The 20,089-nt window shown below is 50.5% G+C and overlaps 2 protein-coding genes across 2 annotated transcripts; both read right to left on the reverse strand.

The window, feature by feature from the left end:
• Positions 1-4,348: 4,348 nt before the first annotated feature.
• On the reverse strand, positions 4,349-9,013 carry LOC108506752 (keratin, type I cytoskeletal 13-like). Its single transcript, XM_017834087.1, has 8 exons — positions 8,525-9,013; positions 7,565-7,647; positions 6,890-7,046; positions 6,491-6,652; positions 5,924-6,049; positions 5,518-5,744; positions 4,905-5,020; positions 4,349-4,413 (listed from the first exon to the last, which is right to left on the reverse strand). Exons 1-8 carry the CDS (start codon positions 9,011-9,013, stop codon positions 4,388-4,390), a joined length of 1,386 nt encoding a protein of 461 aa, XP_017689576.1. The 3' UTR covers positions 4,349-4,387.
• Positions 9,014-13,407: 4,394 nt separating this feature from the next.
• LOC108506749 (keratin, type I cytoskeletal 19-like) lies at positions 13,408-18,584 on the reverse strand. The gene is made up of 8 exons (XM_017834084.1): positions 17,787-18,584; positions 16,794-16,876; positions 16,260-16,416; positions 15,861-16,022; positions 15,294-15,419; positions 14,964-15,190; positions 14,515-14,660; positions 13,408-13,754 (listed from the first exon to the last, which is right to left on the reverse strand). Exons 1-8 carry the CDS (start codon positions 18,357-18,359, stop codon positions 13,729-13,731), a joined length of 1,500 nt encoding a protein of 499 aa, XP_017689573.1. The 5' UTR covers positions 18,360-18,584; the 3' UTR covers positions 13,408-13,728.
• Positions 18,585-20,089: the final 1,505 nt, after the last annotated feature.

The following is a 20,089-nucleotide window of genomic DNA, read 5'->3' on the forward strand; positions in this document are numbered from 1 at the left end:
TGGGTGGGCACACGTGGCTTCTCCCAGACCCTGGCACCACCTTTTCCAGCTCCACACCCACACCCTCCCCACACTGATGTGTTTGGGACAAACCACCGAGGTTGCTGAGCACATCTCAGGGGCACGGCTGCACTGTTGCCCACCCTTTTTGGTGCTTCAGAGGGATCCTTTTCCATCCTTCCAGCTTCTGGTCAGGTCTTGTCAGGAATATTCAATTTGCTTATGTTGCTACACAGAGAAAAACTATGAATTATCTACCTGGGGAATATGACTCATTCTCATAATTATATGCTATAAACTAACTCCCATTATATTATCATCAGGCAGTTTTATTAACACCAGATAATCCTGTAGGATTTCTCCCTAGTAGAGAAGAAAGCCAGGCCCTGCAGTGTGACTGTGTTGGAGGGTGAACACTTATTTGTACACTGCTCTTCCTTCCAGTGAGGTTCAGCTGCCTGACACTTAGCATGAAGCTGTTCTCCTCTCCCCTAAAATTTAAACGATGAGGGTTTTTTTCCTTATCCCAATAAAAAACTAGATGTTTGAAAACTGAAAAATCTGATTTAGATCAGTTGTAACATATTAGGGCTCACTCATGTTTATCCTGTCAAAAGACCAGTGGGCTTTGGTTCATTGCCAGAAACCAAAACACACAGTGTGGTTCGAGAGCTCAGTGGAATTCTAGGACCACCATCTGCAGGTGGTGGCCTTGGCAGTGCTGGGTGAAGGGCTGGACTCGAGGATCTCAGAGGGCTTTCCCAACCCAAATGATTCCGTGATTCCCTGATGCCAAAACATATTTTAGGCATTTTTTAAGTGAAGGGGTTTAAAATATGTTTTGAAGTGAGAGAGTAAGTCCCCACCTCTCCTGGTGTCTTCTGGTGTAAGTCTTGGTGTCCACCCACACCCCGAGGTGTGTGGTCACAGGGAATATCCCTGGAACCTGCCCCTCTTTGTCCAACGGTCCAAACCCAGCACGTTCCCCCAGTGGTCAGTAAAGCTGGACTCGGCATGGGGGGGTGACGTGCTGACCCCAGGGAAGGGCAGCCAGGGGTGTCGGATCCAGCAAACATCCCTCCTGTAGGAGAAGACGTAATTCCTGCCTCCACTCTGCCCGATCTGTTACTCACTCCCTGTTGCAGAGCCGAGTGGTGATGAAACGTTAAAGGGCACCTTCAACAGCTCCACCACCCAAGGGAGCGATGGTGGCTGCGATAGGAACAAAAATTAGGTGAGTCAGAGCCGTAAGAGATTTCAGAGCACAAACCCCTGGGTTGGGAACGGCTTCATTTCGGGCCTAAGCAGCCCCTGGCCCAGGTGACTCTGGGGTCTCAGCTCCACTGGCAAGACCCTCGTTAGCAAAGGGTCATTGCAGCGCATCTCCAGCCCCCGCGGGGACCCTGAGTTTCGCTGTGCTCCCGCCCAACGACGTGATGCAAAATATCCCGGTGCCGCTGGAAACATAAACAGGTATTAGCAAATCAGGGAGTGAGTTTCGGCCTGGCATCCGTCCCGCACGCCCCCGCACGGGACGACACCGGGGGGCCCGGAGGACACCGGGGGTCTGCAGGCGGCAGGGAGGACACTGCGCCGTCCCTGAGCTGTCACACACGGAGTCGGGTCGTGCCACCTCACTACGAGTGACACCATTAAATACCGGAGGAGCTGGAGCGGGATGTCCGGGCTCACAGCGCGTTCCGTGTTTTCCCGCAGCGGGATCTCCCCGGCACGTCCCGCAGACTTCACCCGGCTCTGCTGTGGGAGGATGAGCCAAGCCCCCAGCTCCGGGTTTGCCGCTCGCCTCTGCCCCGGGCGCCCTTCGGCAGCTCGGTGGGAGCCGAGTGCCCTCTAGAGAGCACCCGCAGCCCAGGGCCGGGGAGTTCTCAGCTCCTGCACCTCCAAATATCTCCAAATATCCCGTGTGGTGAAATGCAGAATGTGTCGGGATCCCACGGCACGGTGGGCGCAGGGCTCGGCGGGGCAGAGGGAACACTGCCCACCCCGCTGCAGGGCAGGGGGCCTGGGCAGGGCTGAAACTGCTGTAGATTGTGGATAATTACATTTTTATTTAGAATGTATATACATTTGTATAATTTTATATAATTTTATATAATTTTATATTTATTATTTATATACCTATTATTTTAATCACATACTATCGTACTCCTGCTAGATAGGCTACCAGCAACTAATTCCACTCAGCCACAGACAGGATTAGCCCAATTTAGTGTCTTTGGGCCTCTTAGGAAAATGTGATCCCTACTTTCAGGAGAGTCTCAGACTCGGGTAACGCGGTGACTCGTTGTTTGCACTCCTGGGGCAGAGCAGGGCCAGGCCGGGGCTCGGGAGCAGGACAGACACTGACAGGTCCGTGTTTCCTTCGGATCTGCCGGTTGGGAACAGCTGACACCTGATGGGGAGAGCTGGGAAGTGCCAGGACTTCCCAGGCACTTTTTCCATTTCCTTTTTCCTCAGCACCAGCAGCACGTGCATATCAGGATCATTAATTACTCCAGCTGCTCTTAGGTTTTTTCCTGACATCACATGCAGTGCTCGTGGAAAACCTGTGCTTCAGTCTCAGTCCAAACTGGACAGTTTTTGGATAGGTCAGTTTTGCCCTGTCTTCTCAGGCAAACACATGCTCAATGTCTCTGTCCTCTGGAAAAAAACAAAACAAAACAAACCCAGTATAAATATTTTAAATTTCTCTTTCCTCTGGGAAAAACAAACAGCGAAACTCAACCCAGTATAAATATTTTCAGAGGTGCTTCATGTTGCTGTTTCTCTCTGTGGTACAGGAGGGAAAGGCCAATGCCGATGGCAGCAGAAAGTGAAAGCTCAGGTTCCCAGGATTTGAATTTCGGTGAGGATTTGTCTCTCACTCCAGAGGATCTTTTTCACGAAGTCCTCGGGGAGGAGCGAGCAGCAGCTCCGGGGTTCTGTACGAGGGTTTAGGGCACGGCAGAGCTGCCTGGAGAGATCCGAGTGTGGGAAGAACCGGAGGCGACCCTGCCCGGCCCCAGGAGGGTGCGGTGCTGCCGCAGGAGCTCCCGGTGTCCTTCCCGGAGTCGGGATCAGCGGCTGTGATGGAGCTGCCCGTCCCTCCCGGCCGCCAGGGATCACTCTTGTTCCTTCTCCGCTTCCTCACAGCCGAGATTCCGCCCTCCCTTTGCCCGTCCCCTCTCCCGGCTTGTTGCAGCGCAGAACCCAGACAGAGCAGGGGCAGAGATGCTCTTTTCCAGGTGTGTGGCACAGTCAGGAGCGGGGTTTGGCATTTGCTTTTATGTTTAAAATGCTTTTGAATTTCTCAACAAAGGACTCCACAATATTTGACACGTGTTTAGGTGTGAGAAGTCTTGGTGCCGTGTCATATAAACTACAAAAAGGGCTTTCAGGCCATGAGCTCTTTCCGTCCTGTGGGTGTCTCTGCACAGGTGTGGGTGTCCCCATGAGAGGACATTGCTGAGAACATTTGAGTGCTGTCATCTCAGCACGTGGCACCCGGGAGAAGGGGCACTGTCCTCGCAGGGTCCCCCTCCCTGGGCAGGGGTCCCGCACAGAGGAGGTGGGATTCGCTCTGCCGAGGGGCAGCAGCACCTGGACATGCTCACACTGCACAAGTCCAGGGGACAGGTGAGGCCAGGAGACACCTCTCCCCCCCGGGTGACACCTCTCCCCCCCGGGTGACACCTCTCCCCCCCAGGTGGCTGCAGCCACCACTGAACTCCCCAGCACCACCTCATCTCGCAGTTTAACACCTGACACATCTGGAGAGCAGCTGGAGATGTGCACCAGGGATGGCTGCTGAGCCAATACCTGTGTATGGGTACACACCACCCTGAGCTTTGGCATGGGAATTTCTGTCACTCATCCCTGTTCTCCTTTCACTGAACTCCAGCTCCTCTGGCTTGGCTGCCTCCTCCCATGTCATACAGGAACAGGCAACATCTGCCTCAGGCTGTGGCAACAGGGAGGAGCTGGACAAGACCTGCCAGGTCAGCAAGGCCATTCTCTGTGCAGGATGATCCTGTGATCCTGACCAGTTTAGGTGCCCACTGTGCCCATGGCTCAGCACCTGGTGCTCTAAAGGAACTCAGTTTCAGACCCAGGTTCTTGATTGCATCAGGCACAAGCAAAGTTTTATTAGAGACGTTTTTCAGCAGCAGGTACGTTAGTGACCCTGACTAACTCAGGTAATTTCTAGAGGTTACAGCATTGCAGAACAGAAGAGCAGAACAGAGGAGGGGGCTCCTGACACCCCCTTTAGCTACGTGGCCAAGCGTCGCTGAGTTACTTCTACTTTCTCTGCACAGAGGGTGCAGCGAACACGGAGCGTTCTGGGTTTGTCTCTGGGTTTCCCTGTCACCTTCCAGTCCGTTCCTCCTTAATCACAAATTCTCCTGCAGGTCACTGGAGGGAAAACACAGCAGCATTATTTGACTGAAACAGAGTTAAAATCCTTCAAATAACAGAAATTGGGTCTGTGTGGTGCCCTCGTTTCTAGAATGCACTGCTAAGCTGGAGCAGTTGGCAGCAACCCAGGAAACCCCAGATATTCCCCAAATAATTTACTTTAATGGGAATTTTCACTTGTAAAGTTATAGATTTACTTTTCACTCCTTCCAGACTCTTATGGAAAGTTTAGACTCATCTTCTTTACTTGTCTCCATGGTACTGCCTCCTCTCATCTCCCATTTGTTTCCTGCAGCCCCGTGTTCAGCCTGAGCTCTCTTTAACCCTGTTCCTCGGTGGCACCACCACTGTGACAGATCACTCCTGTAGCACAGTGGGTCTGAGAGGATGCCAGTGACACGGCCTAGGACTGTGCTGTCTCTGGCCCTTGGAGCTCAGGAGCAAACCAAACAAAGCCAGTTTTCCCATTGTGAGCACACAGCCCTTACCTTGTATGTCTCCAGTCTTGCAGGGTGGGACCTGGGGCTGGCAGTGGGCAGCTGTAGTTGTTGTGTAGGTGTGGCTTGTCCTAATGACCCCTCCGCCAGTTCCGATTCCTCCGTGACTAGTGAGACAGAACAGGGAATTTTAGAACTTCACGTGTCACTGCTGACTGGCTCCATGGCACAAAGTTTCAAACTATGTCCTTTGTAAGGGTTTTTACATATAGAGTATTTTACACCACATTTTCTGTCACTCTCAGAGTTGCTTTGCATTTGTGCTCCCCCCTGGCGTGGAACTGCAATGCAGTTGCCAATTAATTGCCATTAATTCCCATTTTGACAGTTCTCACATATATCACCCCAGAGAAGAGATTGTCCTAATGCTAGGACAGACAGTGTTGTCACCAGCAATTATCAGATTTGGTGTCTCTGCTTTGCAGATCCCAGGGAGTGACATTTAGTTCTGATTTGAATGTTCGTCACAGTGAAGTTGCTCATAAGACAACTTCATCTCAAAGAAAGCATTAAGAAGGACTAAAGACCAGGCTGGATTCCCAATCTGTAATACAGATCCGTGATATTTTCATGTATTCTCTAGTGGATTTAGAGATGTACATACATGAGGTCCTGCTGTCCTCCTTCCAACAAGCACCGGTAGGTCTGGATCTCCTGCTCCAGGCGGCTCTTGACGTCCAGTAAGGTCTTGTACTCTTGGTTCTGACACTCTATTTCCGCCCTTATTTCAGCCAACTGCTGCTCCACGCACGTGATCTGGTTCTGTAGCTCACCGAGGAGGGTGTTGTACTGGCACTCAGTCTCAGCCAGAGAGGATTCCAAATTATTTCTCTGATAAACAGGACAAGCAAAGAAACAACATTCATTTTAAGCGTCACCCTGGAGTTTATGATTTCCAGTCTAGAAATGAAGGAGCCATTCAGCACCATTGTGCTGGTTGGTGGATCTGGCTGTTCACACCAAGAAACCCAGCAGTGACCACGTCTGAGCTGAGCCAGCTCGTCACCCACCTGGCTGAGCTGAGCTTGGAGATCGATTTCCAGGGCTTGCAATTGGCGTCTCAGTTCGGTCACCTGGTTGTTGCACGTCTCCACCTCCTGACCGCTTGTAATAACCTCTCGATTCACCTCCTCAATCTGAAATCACCAATCCAGGGTAAAGAGGGAATTCAGGGAAGGTGCATTGTAAGTCAGATTAAGTATTAAGGAAAGAGCAGAGAAGTTGGCAAAAACTTGAAATGAGAAAGGTTTGGGTGAAAACTCTCATCCTAATGGAGTGTAAACCCTGCTGGTCATTCCTCTTGCTCTTCTAACAGTGCTGCTTCCAGTTCTTCTCACCACTTATGGCCTTGTAGAGAATTCCTGCCTCAAGTCTCACCAGCATGGAGTGCTTCCCTCACCCCATGACAAGGACACAGGGCAGCAGCATCCCTTCCCTGTGTCCCTTGGTCACTTTGAACCAATTCTAAATGCTATTACAGTCTGTTGTGTGGCTTTAATAGTTTAAAGGTTTAAGTCCTGGGGGACCATTGCCTGAGTGTTAGCTGGGGAAGGTCAGAGGTGTGGGAATTTACTCACCTTGCACTCATACCAATCCTCAACTTCTTTGCGGTTGCGTTCAATCAGTGTCTCATACTGGCACCTCATCTCCTCCAGGATCTTCCTGAGGTCTGGGCCGGGGCAGGCATTGACCTCCACGCTCACATCTCCAGTCGATTGCTTCCTCAGACAGCACATTTCCTGGAAACACCATCCAGATCAGGTCAGTTTTTAAAATGGAGGAAAGAACTGAGGCAGCCAAGTTGCCCTGCAGGGAGGAGCAGAGCCTGGCAAAGCCCCTCTCTGCTGGACCCTCACAGCTCCGGGGTCACACCGTGGTCTCCATCAACCACTTGCCCCCCAGAGCAGCATCCTGGGGCGAGGGAGGATGGACCCCTCAGGAGTGAAAGGTTTCCAGAGGAGAGGGGCAGGACCCACCTCCTCGTGGTTCTTCTTCAGGCAGCAGAGCTCCTCCCGCAGCGACTCCAGCTGTGCCTCCAGGTCGGACCTGCAGAGCGTCAGCTGGTCCAGGACCTGGCGCAGCCCGTTGATATCGGCCTCCACGCTCTGGCGCAGGGCCAGCTCCGTCTCATACCTGGGTTGTGCAGGAAAGCACAGATTCAGGATGGGAACATCCCACACGGGCTCTCTTTGTGCCCAGATCTCCTTTCCCAGCTCCCTGCTCTGGTCTGCATTTGCTGTCCATGCTGAATGCACCGTGCCTTGGATTTCTGCACCACTTCATGTCTGTTATGTGAAAGCTTTCCTTCCTCATCTGGTTTTTCCCTGCTCCTGCTCACTGTGTATTTGGTATCACTTACTCAGCTGCATTTCTGCTTTGCTGATCCCATCTGTTCTGGTCTGGGGTGGAAATGGACCACTCCCTGCAGTGCCCGTCCCCAGCCTCACCACAAACGCTGTTGCTAAATGTTTTACCCAAGAACACTAATTAAGGGAGGGCTGGTGACCAGGAGCTAAATGCCTTTCATCATCCTGCCCTACCACAGTGGTGTGGGGAGACGTGTCTGGAGCCTCTGTAATTAGTGCTCTGAGCCTCCCCAGCGAGGTGGGAAGGAGCAGGGGGGAGGCAGCGGGTTCAGAGGGGGCACTCACTTCACACGGAAGTCATCAGCAGCCATCCTGCTGTTATCGATGTCCAGGATGATCTTGTTGTTATCAATGGTTGCACAGACAATCTGGAAAAGAGCAGAGCATGAGAGATGTCTCCTTCTCTCCTGTTCTACTCTGTAGGTCTTTCTGCATTGCAATTAGGCAGTAACCCTGCACAATTCCCTTTTTCTGTTACCTTCTCACTTAAGTAACCTAGTCCCTTGAGCAGAGAAGTTGAACAAGGGGGCTTTGCCTCCTTTACTCACAGTCAGTAAAGAGATCAATTATGTAGAGGCTGAGAGTTAAAGAGCTGTGAGATGGGACGTCTCAGTTTCAAGATCTGAAGGCAAGTTCCAAAGAGGCTTCACAAAGTGAACCTGAAGAACCTTCCTTAAGTCACTAAATCTCAGCTGATATTGAAGCTGGAGTGTTCTGGGCTTCAGACTTAAGGGACTTCAGGGAAGATGGTTGGAAGGTGTCTTTAAGCCTTAGGATCAGCTTTTATTGTGGATTTATTAGTGTGAGGCTGTTTGTGCCCCTGTGACAATCAGTTTCAACACGCAGCTTTTCTCACCTAGAATTTATAATGTTTCACTTCATAAAGCATTCAAGGTGTATGTTTTGCCCTTGTTCCATAGTTCTCTTTGCTTTGCTTTCCCTACAGAGCTGACACCACTACATTTCCTCAGAGCACACTGGTAATACCCTATTTACAGTTGTACTGTCCAAACACAACGTACCAAAGCATCCTTTCCCTTTTCCAGAGCGTTCTCCCACCCGTACCACCTTGCAGCACCCATCCTTGATGTGCCCCCACACTCAGCAGTGTCATAGGGGAACTTGCCAAAATTAGTTTGTGAACACATTCAGCAGCACCAAAGTTCCCCCGACAAGTGCAGCAGGTTCTAAACAGAAATTCAGCAACGAGCTGTCAATGGGAGGAACAACCCAGAGGGGCATTACCTGGTTCTGAAGGTCCTCGATCTCTTTGTAGTAGCAGCTGTAGTCCCGGGGCTCGCAGGACAGGCCCTGTGTCGCGTACCACTCTCTGATCCTGCACTCCAGCTCGGCGTTCTCCTTCTCCAAGCACTTCACCTTGTCCAGGTAGGAGGCCAGGCGGTCATTGAGGTTTTGCATGGTGACCTTCTCATCGCAGGACGACAGCAAACAGTCGCCACCGAGACCCCCAACAACCACCCCTCCTCCGAGGCCAAACCCCAGGCCATTGCCATAGCAGTTGCCACCTCCATAGCTCCCACCAGCCAAGCTACCAACGCTCAGTCCCCCTCCATAATTCACTCCACCGCAGTAGCTCCTTCCAGAGAAACCTCTGACACTGCCTATCCCATAGGAAGAAATCCGTGCTCCACCACCACCACCAATGATACAACTGCCACCACTGCTCCTGCCTTTGCTAGACACAGTAATAGTCTCCTTAATGTTGCAACTCATGGCGACAGCGGTTGGCAAGGCAAGCAGAAGCCCAAAGCAAGATGCACAGCTTGATATGAAATCAGACTGCGAGCTGGCCGTGGCCGCCCATCCCTATTTATACCTTCCACAGTGGGTGTCACCACTGCTCCTTCTTCCCATAAGGCTGGCTACTCCAGCCATTGGTGCCAAGAATAATTTCTCAAAGGGAAGTTTCCTTTCAAGAAGCCTGGTAGACGAGGAAGATGCTTTACATGTCTCTTGCTAATTTCAAAAATACATTAGCAATAATGTTTTATGAATCATCAGCTTTTTGTTTATGATGCAAACTTGCAGCATTAAGCCAGGAAAAACACTGTCCTAAATTACATACCAGGAAGAAATCATTAAAGGTTATTGCATCAAAGAGCTCTTTATCTCTCATTAATTTATTTTCATTTTATTTTGAGTTGAACAAGCAGTTTTCATGCAAGGTGCTGAGGTTGGAATATGCAAGATGAAAAAGAAAGAAGAAATACTAAGTTTGCTTCTCGAATGATGTATGAGGAATGATGTAAGAACTCTGTAGAGAGATCAGAGACACAGAGATTAACCTTTAAATCTCTCCACTGGCAAAATGACAAATCTGGAACACTCTGCTACGAGACAAGTGAGACCAAGGAGGGATCTCTTAATAGACACGGATGAAAGGTTCTTCCTATATGATTGTGGCTCTCCAGTAATTCACAAGGGATTTGTTTCATTATGTGGAGAGTGTAAAGGAAGGTAAAAGTGCTTTAAATATTTCCTGTTGTTCAGTGAAAGATAATTTCTACACTTTTCCTCATTATGGATTGTAATTGTTGCTGGGAAAGGGTGGTTTTGAAACAGTGGATGGGAGTGGAAACATCCTATGGCCAATTTCTCTGTCAATATGTGCTGTGCTCTAATCAGAGCTTCGGGATTGCTGTCCTGGCACATATAAAGACAGAGCTGCTGATGGAGCTGCAGAGCAGCCGCTGCCCAGTGCAGCTCCACGTGGGCTTGGGAAAGGTGGGTTTGGTACAAACTAGAATTTCTCTGTCAGTAAAATTTCCAAATCTTATTTAGGCAGGGAAAATAAGAACTAGGGATCCTTTCACACTTCTGACATCAAAAGTGAGGCTGAGCTCATTTTCATGAGATGTTTTGCTGAGACTCCAGACCACTGGACCTCTCCCTGTTGCAGTGGCCATGGAGCAAGGGACAGGCGTTCCTGAGCTTTCTGAAACCAACCATTCCCTGTAAGAAATTCTGCAAGCCTGCTTCACCAGGGAAGAGTGACTTCAAACTCTCGCTGAAATGGCATTATCAATTGAAATAGGTTTTGTTATGGAAGGTAAATGATCCCATTTACCAAAGGACTGAATTATCCCAGTACTTGTGGATTTTCCCATAATTTTACTGCTCTTATTTCTGTTGAAAAGATGCCTTCCCTTATCTTTGCCTCCTTGGATGTTCCTTATCCGGCACCATAACAGCCAGCAGCATTCCAGTGATATCTCCAGCAAGCTGGAGATGGGTGTGGAGAGACTTCCCAAAGTGATTTTACTCAAAGACAGAGCTCTCGGCGCTGGCAGAGCTGCAGCTGGGCCCAGCCGTGGTGCCTCCCTGCCTGCCATGCTGGGCCTCCCTCCAGCCCCAAACACACAGAAACAAAGCTCAGAATAGGCAAAACCTCTAACAAAGTTACTGTGTATAGGGAGAAACAGCTGGATTTCATTCCTAGGACCCGAGAACATAATTGGGAGCCAGGGCGTGGCGGCAGGAACGGACCGAAACTGCCGAGAGCTGCGTCGCTGGAAGCTTCGCCCGGGCTGCGGATGATTCCTCAGGAGTTTCCCAACAGCTGTCTGCAGCATCTCTCCTGAGTGAGCACACATTCCTTCCCGGCCCCACGGTTATCACTGCAGCACATCAGAGCAGCACAGGCAGGAACACGGGCTGACACTGCTCCCTGGGAGGGGAGGGTGTCTGCGTGCCCGCTGCAGGGACAGCTCCTGATCCCTCTGGACACCTCGGCCCCCTCTGTGGCTCTGCCCCTCAGACCCACCTAAACTGTGCCCAGGAGCCTCAAACCACACACACTTCCCTCTGCCTCGCTATTTTTCCTGTTTGTCTTCAGAAAATGAGGGCACCAGTTAAACTAAGATAAAATTAAGTGATTGTTGTGAAACATTAAAAGATTAAATTAGGCTTTTCCTCCTATTTTCATTCAGTTACTTGAACTCCTAAGCTTCCTGGGTCTGTCTCATTAGCACAAAGAAATACGGAAATCTTATGGAAATGTAGTTTCCAATGTTTGCAGCTCCATAATTTGCAGCTCTTTAATAAATGGGGTGTTTCCAGGGTGTTTTCTGCTGGGGGACTGTTAATCATAAGCTGCCTCTCCTGAGCTGCCTTCCAGGTGCATCCCAGCTCATAGGTCCACAAACAACATCACAGCATCCCAGGAGCTGAGGCTGTACTCCCCCCCCAGGGGGCTTTCCAGAGGCATATTCATCATGTCTGGGTCATTAGAGTCCTTCTGACCATGTCATTAGGTCTCTTTCACCTCTCAGGAATTTAGGGCAGCTCCTTTGTGAAAGCGCACGCTTGGGACCCGCCGGCTGCGGTGGGAAGGGTGGGAGGTCTGTGTAGGAGCCCAGGGAATCCGGAGGAGCAGCTGGATGTCAGCAGCAGTTCATAAGAGGAGGAACAGCCCAGAGCTGGTGGGAATCACATGGGGCTGCCAGGAGAGAGTGGCAAGTTTTTATATATCTTACATGGCCGAGAGTTTCCAGAAGAATGGAAACTGGAAGGGCCTCAGTGCAGTGCCTTTATATTTTTAGAAATGAGAGTGTGAGGACTCTCATTTGGGAAGGATTGAGGCCGGAAAGGGCAGCAGTGGGTTATCTCAGTCTGGCTTTGCACTGAATGAGGCAGGAGGAGACAATGGGAATGGAAGAGGGAAAGGTTTGCTTTTTGACTTCTCAGTCAGAGCTCAGAACAGCTGAACTCCAGAGGAGTCCAACAGAAATTTGCCATTATAGGCACAATATGTATTATATTTAAAGATGACTTGATTTATAGTCTTGGTTTAAAAGCTTCTACCTTTGGCCACTTTGGTCACTGCAGATGTTCCAGTGCTACATTTTCTTGTCTTGCCCATGGATACTATTGAGCTTAGTGTCTGGTAGATGAAATAAAAGAAATACCACTGAGACACCTTCTCTCCAAGGGCACCTTTCACCTGCTCCCTGAACTTTAGTGGTTAAACTTCTTCAGGGACTCGATGCCATGTAAAGTCTGTTTCAGTATCAGGACAGTACAGAAGCGCCAGCAGCAGAGCCGTGTGCTGTATGTACAGTCCTGAAGTGGTTTTCTCTTTGTGCCTGTCCTCCTCCTGCCCTGAGCCTGCTGGCCCATAACCTCCAGCCCTTGACAGAAAAGGAGTGACCAGGAGTTTTGCTTTTCCAGGTCATGTCGCAGGTGAATCTGACTCTGTAGCAGCCACATCACAGTCACCCGTCACTGCTTGGCTTTCTGGACCAACACTTTAATCCTCCAAACACCCTCATAATGCTTTTAACTGCAAGTTCTGCAAACCCAGAGTGCCTCGGGGCAGGTCAGTGCCAGGACACAGCTGCTGGTCGAGGCCCAAGGAGGGAGTGATCCTTGCCTTACCTGTGAGGTTTGAGTGCCTCTGTGGCTTTTTTCTCCATTCTGTTCTCTGCTGAGCTGCTCATTTTCAGCTCCCACCCTGCCCTCCCCAGCTCCCCAGACAAGGTGTGTTTCATCTAAAGATGATCTTCCAACCGTTCCTGATGTTCAGGTTGAAACTCTTTGCAATAGAAGGATGACCAGTAAATGACTCAGTCACTGTGGGAAAATAGAGGAGATAAACCTTTTGCCTCCAGTCCTTTTCCCAGTGGGAAGATTTCTATAGAATTAAAGGAATAGGTCCAAACATAAGCCATGTCAGGAGAAACTGAATGGAGACCAAGATCTCCTCTTCACCCTAATCACAACCTCCAGGCTGGGTGATGGAGTATGAGAGGGCCCAGCCCAGATGTGTCAGCACTAGACTGGGACTGAGGCAAAATGTCTCCAGATGTTCCACCAGTGACGCTCAGAACTTTTCTAGGACTGTGTTTTAGCCCAGTGCTGTGTGGGAAGGACACAAGTGTCTGCTGACCTGCCTGTCCATGTGGGTCATGCAGGAACAGGCAACATCTGCCTCAGGCTGTGACAGGGAGGAGTGGGACAAGACCTGCCAGGTCAGCGAGGCCGCTCTCTGGCTCCCGCTGGCAAAGCAGCTTTGTTCCCAGTGCAGGATGACCCCGACCAGTTTAGGTGCCCACTGTGCCCATGGCTCAGCACCTGGTGTTCTAAAGAAACTCAGCCTCAGACGCACGTTCTTGATTGCATCAGGCACAAGCAAAGTTTTATTAGAGACGTTTTTCAGCAGCAGGTACATGAGTGATGGCTGATCACTGGCTGACTGCAGCGATAGTCGTGGTGCTGGGCCACACACAGCGACACAGACTGGAAAAGCAAATAGCAAACCAAAGCAGAATGTGGCCCAACGCTCTGCTCATCCCTCTGGCACATTGCTTAGCACGGCTGAGCGGCGCAGACGAGCACGCCCCGTGCTCTCTGCAGACACATGCAGTAAATATTCTCTCTTCACCCATAGCTCTGCTTCAGGCTTCTCTTGGATATTCTTGTTTCTCTGCTTAATCACAAATCCTTCGGCAAGGCACTGGAGAGATCAAAGGAAACATTACTGTGTTTATGGCAAAAATGGATTCTTTCCCACACTGTCATTCCCCACACGTGATCGTTTCACAAGCCAATTCAATTAGAATTTCAGATAAATACTGCCCCTTTTTGGGAAGGTCTGATGGCTCCTGCCAGCCAGGCAGATGGATCTGTTTGTGCTGTAGCACAGGCTGCCCTTCTCCATGCCAGGCAGTGGAAGCTGGAGATGTGAGGGAATGGCATTGGGGTCCGTGCTGGAACAATGCCCCTGCTCACCCTCATTTCCTGGACCAACTCTCACCATATTTCATTCTTTCCTTTTCAGTTTGGCTGGAAGCTTCCTCTTGAACTAGGACTAGCAGTTATCTGCTAGTATTCCCATGATTCCTGCTTTTTCTACCTCCACCTTGATCTCTGAGCACTCTGCTTTCTCCTGCTCTTTCCTCTGTCCCCCATCTCATGTCAGTCTTTTCTCCATCTTGTCCATGGTTTGCCTGCCTGTTGACTCTGTCCCTCTCCCGTTTATCCCTCTTCCCCTCCTCCCTTTGGCAGTTCTCCTGTGTCTCAGCAGAGTCCCAGCTCCCAAAAGCTCTCCTCTCAGCCACTCCTCTGTGGCTCCCATCCTGTATTTCCCAGGGGCCCCACAATAAAACTTTCAAGTACATCTGTAAGCTGCCTGGGAAAGCTCTTTCTTCCTGCCCATCCGTGTTGCATTAGAGCAGAGGAAACTGTGGAAACCCTCGGAGTGGGGCAGTTCTTACCTTGGATCTCCGCAGCTGCACAGGATGGGATCTGGGCAGACGAAGTGTAAGTGTGGCTTGTCCTAATGATGCCTCCTCCTCCTATCCCACTGCTTCTTGCAACTCCTCCTCCTAGACCCGAAGACTGACCAATTCCTCCTTGTTGACTGAGGCGACAGAAAATAACATTTTAGTGAGGGAAAGGACAGACAAACTAGAGCTATAGATTTTCAGTGTCCCGGCTGCTCTCAGTCAGGTTCCCTTTTTGGCAGAAAATGGGCTGAAGGTTTCAGTGACCACTCTCCTTGTGGCAGCAGCTGGCACAGGGCAGGGCAGCAGGTCCCCACCATTGGCACCAGGCAGCCCGAGTAGGTCAGTAAGGGAGAAGGACCTTCCCTTTGCTGTTACACCGAAATAACCAGGACACAGGTGTTCCACTGTACTTTTTGGTGAGTCTCAAGCCCACTTACATAAGGTCCTGCTGGCCGCCCTCCAGCAGGCAGCGGTACGTGTGGATCTCCTGCTCCAGGCGGCACTTGACGTCCAGCAGGATCTTGTACTCCTGGTTCTGGCACTCCATCTCTGCCCGCAGGTCAGCCAGCTGCTGCTCCACGCAGGTGATCTGGCTCTGCAGCTCAGCGAGGTGGTTGTTGTAGCGACACTCTGTCTCCGCCAGCGAGGACTCCAGGTTGTCCCTCTGAGGAGTGACAAGGGGCACAATACAAATACAGGCAGGAGAAACGCTGGTTTAGCTGCAAATTCTGTGAGGTGGCTGAGGTTTGCACCAGCTCGTCACCCACCTGGCTGAGCTGAGCTTGGAGATCTATTTCCAGGGCTTGCAATTGGCGTCTCAGTTCGGTCACCTGGTTGTTGCACGTCTCCACCTCCTGACCGCTTGTAATAACCTCTCGATTCACCTCCTCAATCTGAAATCACCAATCCAGGGTAAAGAGGGAATTCAGGGAAGGTGCATTGTAAGTCAGATTAAGTATTAAGGAAAGAGCAGAGAAGTTGGCAAAAACTTGAAATGAGAAAGGTTTGGGTGAAAACTCTCATCCTAATGGAGTGTAAACCCTGCTGGTCATTCCTCTTGCTCTTCTAACAGTGCTGCTTCCAGTTCTTCTCACCACTTATGGCCTTGTAGAGAATTCCTGCCTCAAGTCTCACCAGCATGGAGTGCTTCCCTCACCCCATGACAAGGACACAGGGCAGCAGCATCCCTTCCCTGTGTCCCTTGGTCACTTTGAACCAATTCTAAATGCTATTACAGTCTGTTGTGTGGCTTTAATAGTTTAAAGGTTTAAGTCCTGGGGGACCATTGCCTGAGTGTTAGCTGGGGAAGGTCAGAGGTGTGGGAATTTACTCACCTTGCACTCATACCAATCCTCAACTTCTTTGCGGTTGCGTTCAATCAGTGTCTCATACTGGCACCTCATCTCCTCCAGGATCTTCCTGAGGTCTGGGCCGGGGCAGGCATTGACCTCCACGCTCACATCTCCAGTCGATTGCTTCCTCAGACAGCACATTTCCTGGAAACACCATCCAGATCAGGTCAGTTTTTAAAATGGAGGAAAGAACTGAGGCAGCCAAGTTGCCCTGCAGGGAGGAGCAGAGCCTGGCAAAGCCCCTCTCTGCTGGACCCTCACAGCTCCGGGGTCACACCGTGGTCTCCATCAACCACTTGCCCCCCAGAGCAGCATCCTGGGGCGAGGGAGGATGGACCCCTCAGGAGTGAAAGGTTTCCAGAGGAGAGGGGCAGGACCCACCTCCTCGTGGTTCTTCTTCAGGCAGCAGAGCTCCTCCCGCAGCGACTCCAGCTGTGCCTCCAGGTCGGACCTGCAGAGCGTCAGCTGGTCCAGGACCTGGCGCAGCCCGTTGATATCGGCCTCCACGCTCTGGCGCAGGGCCAGCTCCGTCTCGTACCTGGGTTGTACAGGAAAGCACAGATTCAGGATGGGAACAACCCACACGGGCTCTCTTTGTGCCCAGATCTCCTTTCCCAGCTCCCTGCTCTGGTCTGCATTTGCTCCGACAGGAAAAACAAAACCTTCCCCTTTAAAGACACCACGTGCTGGAACAGCAGCTCAGCTGAACCCTCGCTGCAGATCCCTCTGCTTCCTGGAGAACTCTAATCTCCACTCAAACCCAGCTCGGCATCCCAGACTTTCCCTCCTGGAACTGCCCTTATTAGGGCAGCTCTAGAGGCTTCTCTGTGTAGCCTCCAGGCTGTCGTGGGTCCCAGCAGAGCTGCCCAGAGCTCCGGGGCGGGGACAGAGGAGGGGGCAGCCCACGGTACTCACTTCACTCGGAAGTCGTCAGCTGTCATCCTGCTGTTATCGATGTTCAGAATGATCTTGTTGTTGTCTATGGTTGCACAGACAATCTGGAAAAAGAACATTCACTCCTGAAACCTCTGCTCCCATTGCTCAGTGCCACCAGACCAGACCCCATTCTCCCTTTCCTTTTTTGAGTCCTGGGTAGCAGGGATGGGGAGCTGAGGGGTGCAGCACTCACAGGGGTGTTCAGTGAAGTGCAGTGAAGGCATTAAATGATAAAATTCATGGTTCAGGTACAGGCAGTCTGGGAGGTGTAATTAGTGTCCAGCACCTGCCACAATCCACCTCAACCTTTTAAATCTAAATCTTATTTTCACAGATAACAGATTTAAAGATTTTATTTGAAGACTTAATGACAAGCTGGTCTCATTCTGTCCCTTTCCCACATTCTTTTCACTTTATTCTTCTTTATGCATTGACATCCTAAATTTTTGCCAAACACACTTTGTAAACATTTTGAATTTCAAATTGCTCATTCCAAATGTGTTATGGCAATGCTGTCTTTGTTCTTACCTTTAATTAGACATCCTGTATTCCCCAATTGCTTATGAGAGAGTAAACTAATAGAGGAAATAAAGTTTAACTGGAATTCTGCAAGACTGATGGCAATAATATAAATTCAGGCAAATTATTGCAATCCATTATTTATTTATCTTTTAGTTCTTTTCTTGCCACGTGTCTATTTAAACACCTTGGCACTAACAGAATTCAGAAGGATCACTGAGCCCATCCAGATGCATTCCATGAAGTAACATTTCCCCCTTTAGTATATCTGATAAATAAAAGCAACAGAAACCCTCCAGATTTCACCTCTGAGCTCTGGGGCTTTCCACAGGCAGATGTTATAATGGATGTTTGCAAAGGGCATTTTACAACATTGATTTGTTACTCCTGATAATGTGGGCAGCACCGGGGGAGAGGCTTTCAAGGGAGAAAGCAGCTGAGAAGGGATGTTACCTGGTTTTGAAGATCTTCGATTTCTTTGTAGTAGCAGCTGTAGTCCCGTGGCTCACAAAAAGGGCCCTGCTTGGCATACCACTCCCTGATCCTGCACTCCAGGTCAGCATTCTCCTGTTCCAGGCACCTCACCTTGTCCAGGTAAGAAGCCAGGCGGTCGTTTAGGTTCTGCATGGTGACCTTTTCGTCACCAGAAAGAAGAATGCCATCACCAGCAAAACCACCTCCACCGAGCCCCATTCCCATGCCCCCTGCCATGCCACCGCCGAAGCGAGCGCTGCCACCGCTGAATCCCATGCCCGGGCATCCTCCGAGGACAGCGGCTCCTAAGCCGCCTCCGTAGTTCCCACCGACCAAGCTGCCGGTGCTCAGTCCCCCTCCGTAGTTCACGCCACCGCAGTAGCTTCTCCCGGAGAACCCTCGGCTCCCGCCTATCCCGCAGGTCGTGTATCTTCCGGAGGAGACCGAGGAGATCCGCACTCCGCCACCACCACCACCGCCACCAACCACGCAGCTGCCCCCGCTGGTCCTGCCCCTGAGAGAGCCAGTTGTCTGCTTAATACTACAGCTCATGGTGAGGCCCAGCTGCAGCGCCAACCCACAGCCCAAAGCGAGATGCAGAGCGTGATACTGAGTCCGACTGCAGGCTGGCGCTGCCGCAGGTCCGCATTTATACCTTCCAAAGGGGGTGTCACCTGTGGGGTGTTTCTTCTTCCCACGGGGCTGGCTAGTCTGGCTGTTTATGCCAAGAATAAATAGCCCATAGGCAGTTTCCCTCTAGAAATCCCAGTTCACAAGGAAGATACTTTACATGTCAGCAGCTTATTCCAAAAAGTAAAATAGTGTTTTGTGAGTCATCAGCTTTTTGTATGATGCAAACTTTGCAACAAGTCGAGAAAAAAGTTGCCCTAGATTATGTACAAAGAAGAAACATTGGTATTTATAACATCAAAGTGTCTTTTATCTTTTATTAATTTGTATTTATTTTATTCTTAGTCCAATAACCATTTTTATATCACATGCTGTGGTAGAGTTCGTGAAACAGAAATGGGAGACTAATAGAATTTCTCTTTTCTGAAAAGTGTGAACCATAGTAGTGAACAGACCAGGGACACTGTGGTGTGGATGTGGGTCACCTGGCACAGCTCTAATACCTGCTTTACAGTGAGATTTCCTAGATCAGTGAGGCAGTTCCCCATGGGTTTAATTCCCTGTTTATGGCTTAACCTCCCCTGGTCATGGAAACACAAGAAGTGAAGTTGCTCACACTGCACAGCTCAGGCCGGCTCAGTGTCCCCTGTGTGTGGGTGACACAGGGCTGGTGTCACCTGCAGTGTTCGAAGGACCTCGCTGAAGTTATGTTTCAATTACTGTAATTGCTGTCCTTGCTGCACCAATTTGTGGTGATCGTAGATAAAGACAGAGAGGACAGGAAAGGGAGTATCCATGGGCAATGTATCCAGTTCCCTGGGTGGACTCAGACGGGACCCTGCGGGTCTTGGCCATTGCTAAGATTGTGCTGAGCACAGGACAAGGAGGACAAAAGTGTCCTGCATTTCTTACTGAGTTTGTTGGAGCAGTAGCAGGAGTGAGCACAGCCCAAGCAGGCAGGGGCAGCCAGGGGAGCCTTCAGAGAACTGGCTCCACCAGTGCCAGTGTCCTTCTCCAGCAGACTCTGTAATGAGAGGATATTCTGCTCTCCGGGGGACGACGGCTTCTGTCCCCTACAGGGTGGAATTTCCACGCGAGTCTTACTCACAAGCCACCTTTGACTCAAGGATGTTTGGGTATTCACAGGAGCAGTTGTGATAGATCCTCGTTGGCAGTGAGGTGACACTCAGGGAGCCCCAAGAGCAGCGTCATCTCTGGGAGGAAGGGCAGAGAAAACCCACACTGGTACCCTCAGACACCTCATGGGCTGGTGGGAAGTTGGTGGCTTCTGCCACCACGGTATGAGAGTGACCCCAAGCATGTTTAGCTGTGATTGTCTTCACACCAGCATGAGTTAAGGCTCTCCACTCTCCGGTGGAGTAATTTATTTCTTTACTTAGATCCGAAATGATAAAAAGCCGCCTACCAAGGCTGGCAGCATCCAGGAATATTCATTATTCATATGGTGCAGGGAAATAACTTGCTCGAGGACTGAGCCGGGTCTGTCGGAGCTCAGATTCCTCACTGAGACTGCAGTGCCTGAAATACAAGTCCATCTCCCCTAGACACAGCCCCCGTGCTCCCCACAGAGCCCAGACTCGCAGTCGGGAAAATCATGAGCGAAAAGGAGGAGAGGGAGCAAATCTGGCTTT

The sequence above is a fragment of the Lepidothrix coronata genome, unplaced genomic scaffold (assembly GCF_001604755.1).
Source record: "Lepidothrix coronata isolate B3197 unplaced genomic scaffold, Lepidothrix_coronata-1.0 Scaffold229, whole genome shotgun sequence".
Classification (NCBI taxonomy): Eukaryota; Metazoa; Chordata; class Aves; order Passeriformes; family Pipridae; genus Lepidothrix; species Lepidothrix coronata.